General features: G+C 41.0%; 1 protein-coding gene across 3 annotated transcripts in view; it reads left to right on the forward strand.

Annotated features, from left to right (window-relative positions):
* The window catches only part of MATN2 (matrilin 2), a 163,772-nt gene extending 156,559 nt beyond the window's left edge, over positions 1-7,213 (forward strand). Inside the window, exons 15-19 of one of the 3 annotated variants that reach the window (XM_007457154.1) lie at positions 2,743-2,895; positions 3,939-4,010; positions 4,356-4,433; positions 4,805-4,903; positions 6,653-7,210. In XM_007457154.1, the coding sequence (XP_007457216.1) occupies positions 2,743-2,895; positions 3,939-4,010; positions 4,356-4,433; positions 4,805-4,903; positions 6,653-6,708 (458 nt within the window). In that variant the 3' untranslated portion in view covers positions 6,709-7,210. Of the gene's footprint in view, positions 1-2,742; positions 2,896-3,938; positions 4,011-4,298; positions 4,434-4,804; positions 4,904-6,652 lie in introns of all 3 variants that reach the window. The other 2 variants (XM_007457153.1, XM_007457155.1) reach the window with 2 other exon arrangements.
* The last annotated feature ends 1,301 nt before the right edge of the window (positions 7,214-8,514 follow it).

The raw sequence follows: 8,514 nt of genomic DNA on the forward strand, positions 1-8,514 counted from the left end.
CCTGCATCGGCAGGCGGACTCTCAAGCACTGCGCCACCAGGGAAGCCCAAGGTTCGGGTTTCTTAAACTCACTTGGTGTTCACATGGGGCCACAGGAGTGAGATTCTTTGAGCGGACAGAAAGGCTTCCTGTCACCACTGTTACACACCTTTACTAAACTGCCACCTAGTGGCCTTAAAGGCACCCCACAAGAGTTAAAGGACTCGGGAAGGATACGAAAATCTTGCGGACTGGAAGGTTGGTCTACTCACAGACTACACCTGAGTAATCATCTACTGTGATTTACGAGCCAGGGTGTGACCGCCAAAGCAGAGAATCAATCCTGCACGTGCTATTTAACCAGAGAAATACACAACAGTTCCCAGACACTGGTCTGGTTGCTTTAGAGTCACCTGAAGAGCTTGATAAAAATAGACTCCTGGTAGGAGGAACGCTTACCAATACTTATTTTTCTTTTTTAAGCAATGCTTCCAGTGAACACTCTGGGAGTGCAGTGGCCTTAGGACAGAGAATACTCTTGTGTTTGCAGGAGGCAAAAGTTAACTTTCGAGAAAATCAAAATGTCAGACAAGATCATTGACTCTAAACTCTTGTTGCTCAGTAGAGCTCAGCCTCTTCTCTGAGGTTTGTCTGACTCCATGTATAATGCAGGGGGGACTTGAGGTTACTTCATTTCTGTCTAGATGTCAAGTGTGGCGGAATATGGCTCTTGACGAAAGGAAACCCAAAAGCTATGACGGTTGGTGGAGAGAGCTTGAGGGAAAGTGTCTGGATTCCTTGGGGAGATGAGAAACCTTGAGGTTGTGAAGCAGTTTGCTTGAAAGCTGCTTTCTTTAAGAACTTGTCGAGGGCACATTGCTGCAGCAGGTCCTATAAGCGGGAAAGGATATGTACCAACCAGGGCTTCATCCAAGACTTTATGGACTCAGTGCCTCCATCAGGCATGGAACACAGTACATGTGTGACCAGTCCTTGCTGAGTGAATGAACAAAGGGTGAAAGTGCTGGCAATAGCATTGGTGAACTCCGTTCCTGCTCACAGAAAGGCTGGTTCACGTCAACATTCAGTCACTCTCTTCACAGAGGAGGCCGTTTTATTGATATTGCTTACGTCACTCTTTTTTTCTGAACCCAATAGAGTAGGAGCCACAAAAAGTGTCCTGCCTGAATCATCTGGGTGGATTTTAAAACTGGCTGCTCACACCCAGTTCCCCTGCTTCTAGACTAGCTTACCTGAGCCTATGTCAAACCCACAGGCCCCTCTAACCTGCATTCTTAAAATGTATAGGGGAAAGCACCCTGTCTCCAAAAACAGTTGTCAACCCTTTTATGTCTCATTGAAGCCAATCTACCTTACTCTTACCCACTCAAATTTCCACGAATCCTCCAAAGACAGGTGGTGGAAGAAACATGTTTACTTGGTTCTTGAATCAACAAGATTTATCTGAAGTGACATCCTCTAACAAATTTAATTACTCCTATGTATAGCTAACACAATCTTAAAATAGTAGTTATCCTTTTTAGGAAGTTGTGCATAAAGTCACTGGGCTCTCAGACAAATATGCTGAACTTGGCTGTTGACCTGATATAGACTTTAGAACGAGGCCAACTCTTGCCCTTTGGCTTAAAGAGCCATTTTTATTGTCTATTTAAAAAAAAAAATCTAGTCTAATGAATTAGCCAGAATAAGATACCTGCTGAAAAATGTTGAAAATCAAGCAGAACTTAAGTTCTTATTATGTTTTACTTTCAGTTGAAGAGGATACTGGGGAAGGGAGTCTAATGATTAATTTTGTTTAGAAAAGCTTTTGGAACAATCTCATATGCCTCTTGAAATCTAAGGTTGATACTTGGGTTTGTTCTTTTTTCTGACTTAGGGGATTTCCATTGGTCTGCAGATTCTCCTTTTCAGCTTAGCACCTCCTCACAAGGCTTTGTCCTCCCAAGATGGGTGGGCAGAATACAGCTTCACTTGGCCACAGGTCACTTAAAGTTCCTATCTGTACCTCTGAGAAGTAGAAACTAGGTTACAAGGTCATAAACTGACCTGTTTTTTAGAATTCTCCCAGAAGAGATTCTCATTCAGTAAGCCATAAGGTAGTGCTCTTTTCTACTTTACCCACAAGCCTAATTCAGGGAAAAGTTGAAGATTTGTTAATGACCTTGTCCAGAGCTGAGCAACAGGTTGGTGTTCTAGCTCCCCAACCTCTCCTTCATGCCTCACCTTCCTCTCTCTTGGATCCCCGTCTTTTGCTCACAAGGCCAAAATAAAAATGATGCAAAAGTAAAGGGAAGTTGACATGAACCCCTCAAATCACACCACTTATTAATATCTAGCTGGCTTTGGGTGCAGTACACAGAACTTCCAGATCCTGGGAATACAACTCTAACTACTGTGTTCTTTTTTTTAAATTTAAGTAAAGTTGGTTTACAATGTTGTGTTAGTTTCAGGTGTACAGCAAAGTGATTCAGATTATATATATATCACATATATATTTAATCACATAGATATATTATTCTTTTTCAGATTCTTTTCCATTATAGGTTAGCATAAGGTATTGAATATAGTTCCCTGTGCTATACAGTAGGACCCTGTTGTCTATCTATTTTATATATAGTAGTGTGTATCTGTTAATCCCAAGCTCCTATTTTATCCCTCCCCACCCCTTTCCTCTTTGGTAACCATAAGTTTGTTTTCCATGTCTGTGTAACTACCCTGTTCTTAATTTGCTCTGTTCCTTAGGTGTAACCATGTATGCTGTTGGGGGAGGGAAAGCCATTGAGGAAGAACTACAAGAGATTGCCTCTGAGCCCACAGAAGAGCATCTCTTCTATGCCGAAGACTTCAGCACGATGGGCGAGATAAGTGATAAACTACGGAGAGGCATATGTGAAGGTAGTATAGCTTACGTCTAGGAGAGACCTTAGCAAACAGAGCAGCACATGAATGAGAAATTCTCAATCCATTCCTTCAAAGTGCTCAAAAAAGTGCCTCCCTTGTAGGCAGGGCCAGTGATGCCCAGAAACACTAAGCACAAAAAGTGGAATAGGGGAGAGAGAAGACAAAATAATAGCTAACGTTGCTTGAGCACTTGCTCTGTACTGAGCAGTGTGGTAAGTGTTCTGACACACGGCAGAATGCTTAATCCTCACAAAAACCCTATGGAGATGATCACGTAACTAGAAAAAAACCATTATACGAATCAGGAAAGCTGATGCACAATTTTGGGATACACCTGTAACTAGAGTGGAAAGGGATGGTAGTCCTTCCAAGCTCACTGATGAAAATTTACAGGATGCTCTCTTGCATGGACTACTTCTGTTTACAGAACATTAAACTGCCCTTTAGAATTTCTTACGTATAGGAGCCCCTTGTGCTTTTCTCCAGTTCACTATTGTGCCAGGTGTCCTTGCATATAGCAGTTCTGCCCATTTTTCCTTTTACTCCTGTCCCAGCTTCAGTCGCCAGTAAAATCCCAGTCAAAGTGATGTGTCTTATTCCTCCACAGGAAAGAGCACTGGGATGAAAGAGGCCAGGAAGGGAAGGTCTTTCAGAATCCTAAGGCAACTTGATGTTTTGCCTCTAAACTCTTTCATTTAAGCTGAAACGCCTCAAATGGAGCTGCCGCCACTGCAACTTAATCCTTGGACAAACTTAATTTTTTTTCCCATCCTACCTTCTAGACGTAACATTTTTGGGGATATTCTTAAGATGCATTTTAGGGATCGAGGCTTCTCTTACTAGAGGGAACTTCCCTAGAAAGGTCTTAGATTATAGGGGGAACAAGTGCTTTTGTGAATCGGTGGTGTTACCAAATCAAACCAGAACATCCTGGGTGGTGGCAGGTAGGTAAGGAGTTGGTCTGGGACCAGTTTCCTAAAGAACGCATGCGCCTATGTGGACAACTGTCACTCTTTTGGTCATCTTTTACCTCTCAGCTCTGGAAGACTCTGGTGGAAGACGGGATTCCCCAGCAGGGGAACTGCCAAAGAGCGCTCACCAGCCAACAGGTACATTTTTTAAAAGCAGTATTTTTAGAATCTTTGGTCAATACTGGCACCATGGTTTCCTCACAGACAAAAGTTGTTCCATCACACAGGAAACATTTACTCTACACTTTTTTAGCCACAGTTGGTAATAGCCTCTCTGCTGACAGTCTTTCTGCCATAGTGTGTCCCATAATAAAGCTATGTACCCCATTCTAGGAATACCAAGTACCTTACTCTGACAGTTGATGGCTATATTATAACCACAACCATGTTAAACAGGTTTGACTTCAGTTTTCTTTCTCTTTACAGAATCTGAGCCAGTCACCATAAATATCCGAGACATACTTTCCTGTTCTAATTTTGCAGTGCAACACAGATATCTGTTTGAAGAAAACAATCTTGCATGGTCTACACAAAAACTTTTCCATTCGACAAAATCCTCAGGTAATTCCAAGTAAAATATTACTATAGGGTAATTTGCTATCAGCCTCTCAATTTGCCAACAAACTCAGCTTAAGGGAGGACAGGAAAGGAGGAAGTACGAAGTAGGAGAGGGGGAAAGAGAAGAACTTAAGAAAAATGAGAACTAAAAAAATATAAGAAAGTGGAGTAGTCTTCCCGCAGTCCACAATAAAGGCCACTTCCAGCATTGGAAGCACATACAGCCCTTTCCTGGTATTTACTGGATCTGGCTGCATGGAAAAAGTTGAACATTTTTCATTATGGTTTCCTTCATATGCTGATTCAGTCCTACTGTTATGCGTCTGGGAAGTTTGGTGGGTGTAGAGTTGAACACTTTCCATCTGCTTTCTTAGGAAGTCCTTTGGCAGAAAAACACAATCAATGCAAATGTGAAAACCTTATAATGTTCCAGAACCTTGCAAATGAAGAAGTAAGAAAATTAACGCAGCGCTATATCCTTTTCTAATGTTATGCTTCTGTATGGAATGCAAAGAATATTACCACAACTTCAAAAAATTCTATATATGGGTATATATCAAATGAAGTCATTTCCATAAAGTCAAGAACAGTGAACTCCAAGAAAGGCTTTTTCTTAAGCAGACTGATAGGTGCTTGAGAGCCAAGGGCAAGCCAAGCTTCCGGCACAGGTCAAGCATTTAGCTGCTATCTGAGGTTGGTTCTAGGTTTAGCAGTAAGGCCCGTCGGCCAGTCAGTATGCAAGGTAAAGAAAAAACAGACTTATTTAACTCCTCCTCTGCTGGGAGGAAATGAAAGCTATATACCAGATCTGAAGTGCATTAAAGATACAGTGTGTATAGGCAAAGAATTATGTAGAATGAAGAGGTTTCAAAGTCTTTTACCTAAACTCCAAACCCTTCCTTTGGCCCCAAGCCACACCGTGGCCACATTTGGTCAGTGTGTAGGTTCTAGAGAACTGGGGTGGGGTTTTTTTTGTTTGGCAGCAGAGATCTTTTTTATCAGCACTCTAAGATGAAACATTCTACCAAGGGAACAGCAGGATCCAATGATTCATTAAAGCATTACAAATAAAAGGGATGCTTTGGGATAATGGAGAAATGAGGATTCAGTGCTTTTATACACTGAACACCCTGCCAACTGCTCTGAACTTAAAATTATAGTAAGCTTATTAAAGCTGCCTGATATCTAGCTCAACATGCATCAACTAGTCTAAAGGGAAATGGTTTAATTCTGAATTATTTCTGTGCAAATGGGTTTTATGCATACAGCCATTCCCTCTCTGAAAACCAGATATATGCTCCATGAAGTAAAGTAAAATAATCTGACAGCGTTTAATATAGGTGATGAATCCAGGCTCTCATTCGGCCATTGAGGGAGCAGGTGGAGGGTATTAAGAAGCTTCAGGAAGGAAGACAAATGTTTATTGTAATGCTCCTCTGCTCTGCCTTTTCCCAGCCCACCTCTGAGAGTTTACTTCACAATAAGGCAGTTATATAGAAAAGAGACTAGGTTGGGACTTCCCTGGCAGTCCAGTGGTTAAGACTTTGCCTTCCAATGCAGGGGTGCGGGTTCAATCCCTGATCAGGGAGCTAGGATCCCACATGCCTCGCGGCCAAAAACCCAAAACATAAAACAGAAGCAATACTGTAACAAATTCAATAAAGACTTTAGAAATGGTCCACATCCAAGAAAAGAAAAAAATCTTAAAAATCATAAAAAATAAAAGAGCATAGGTCAGAAGTCTTCAAGGCTGCTACACTTTGGTCCTATCATCATTGGTGAAAACTCCCCATCTTTCTTCATCTCTCCTGATGTCATATCTTACTTTCCAAGGCCTAATCCTTTTGTTTTCTTCTCTTCACCTCATTCCCAACATTATCAGTTTGGCTTCAAGAGGTGTGCTATGGCAAATTAATTTATAAGCAACAGGGGTGTGAGTAGAATTAAAATTTTTAATAAGAAAAAATTGAACTATCTGGCTTTAAAGTTAAAAAAAAAAAGTATTTAACCCCATACAGATTTATAGTCTTGATAGCACGTGCTAATGAGTTACTATAAACTTTATAAGTCAGAATTTTAAAATACTTAACAGAAATGGGAAAAAAAAACCCCAAAAGCCTTAGATTTTTCAGGACACAAATTCGTATGTAGATAAATCAAGTTGATTTGAATGTAAATAAATATAGGCCATTCAGATTCCTCTTCCTTAATTTGAGATTTACTAGAAGAAATGACACACAGAATGGAAGCCCTGGAAAATCGCCTGAGATACAGATGAAGATTCAAAATGCTACATGTATTTGTACGTCATTGTATCAAGGATTACAGTGAAACAGTTCAGAGCCCCAAAAGCTCAAGCTATCATTAATTCTGTTAAGGTTGTGAACTAAAACATAACTAGTACTGAGAAAGCTGGTTTGCTATAGAGCAAAGGCAAAAAGTACACACTAACTTGTATAAATTCATTGATAAAAAAAATCTTTCAGAATCCTAAAATGAGTTTATCAAGTGAGAACAAATAAGCTATGCAAGATATTCTTTAATATACTGTGGACATATTTGCTTTTGCCTTGTTCTGCCTTAGTGTTGTAATCTTATTTGACTCCAAAATAAAGTTTGCACAGTCTTACTTCCGTAGAACACTGGCCATGGGAAAACTATTTTTTTTTTTATTGGACTTTACCTTGATATATGTATATGGATGTATACATAAAGTCATAGAACATATGTATCGTGTAACAAGTTAGATTTTTTAATACAATATTAAAATTCACTTCAGAGAATGGTATTGTGTAAAATTCTAAGTTTAACTTTAAATGCAAGGTATGTATACATGAGAAATGGCTAAAATACATATGAAAAAAATGTTGAATCTCACTGATAATCAGGAAAACGCAGGTTAAAACAATCAGCTTGGCAAAAGTTAGCATGTCTGACTATAGCATTGGTAAAGATGTGAAAATACGGGGCTCCTGTACACTGCTGGTGAGAACACAAATGGGCAGTCTCTGGAGTATAATCTATCAATCAACACCTAGTAAAACTGAAAATGCAGCCCTACCCTGCACTCTAGCTACTGCAGTTACAGGTATCTAACTGGATGATTTTAGCCTCCTCGGTAGTGTATGCAGCCTATTGCCTCTACGGGTTGCCCTAAGGGACCTTGGAGACAGCCCTTTCCAGTGTACGTTAATGACTGGCACGCTGTCCCCAATCTAGGCTCCAGACAGGTATGCGCGGTACCTTTGGAAAGCACCAGGGCACAGTGGCCAGGGTCCACATTGGCCAAATCATGTCCGTCAGCACCAAGCTGCAGAACAAGAAGCATATGATTGAGACACTCCGCAAGGCCAAGTTCAAGTTCCCTGGCCGCCAGAAGATCCATATCTCCAAGAAGTGGGGATTTACTAAGTTTAATACAGATGAATTTGAAAACATGGTGGCAGAAAATCGGCTCATCCCGGGGCCTGTGGGGTCAAATACATCCCTAATCGTGGCTCTCTGGACAAATGGCAAGCCCTGCACTCATGAGAGCCTTGGCTCTGTCCCCTCCTTACTCATGGCCACCAATAAATCCTACTTTCTTGTCCAAAAAGAAAGTTACTCGAGTTGATAAAAGTTAACAAATTACAAATAACCTAATCATCCTCTGAGAGGGAACTGATAAATTGTGGCATACCTCAGAAATACTATGCAATATTTAAAAGAAATATATTGGGCTTCCCTGGTGGCACAGTGGTTAAAAATCTGCCTGCCAATGCAGGGGACACAGGTTTGAGCCCTGGTCCGGGAAGATCCTACATGCTGTGGAGCAACTAAGCCCGTGCACCACAACTACTGAACCTGCACTCTAGAGCCCGTGAGCCACACTACTGAAGCCCGCATGCCTAGAGCCCGTGCTCTACAATAAGAGAAGCCACGGCAAGAAAGCTGCGCACAGCAACGAAGAGTAGCCCCCGCTCGCCGCGACTAGAGAAAGCCCGCACGCAGCAACAAAGACCCAATGTAGCCAAAAACAAATGAAAAAATAACATAAATAAAAAATTAAAAGAAATGTATTGTATACATGGTAAAACTCAAAAAC

This window comes from Lipotes vexillifer, unplaced genomic scaffold, assembly GCF_000442215.2.
Source record: "Lipotes vexillifer unplaced genomic scaffold, Lipotes_vexillifer_v1.1 scaffold376, whole genome shotgun sequence".
NCBI classification, from domain to species: domain Eukaryota; kingdom Metazoa; phylum Chordata; class Mammalia; order Artiodactyla; family Lipotidae; genus Lipotes; species Lipotes vexillifer.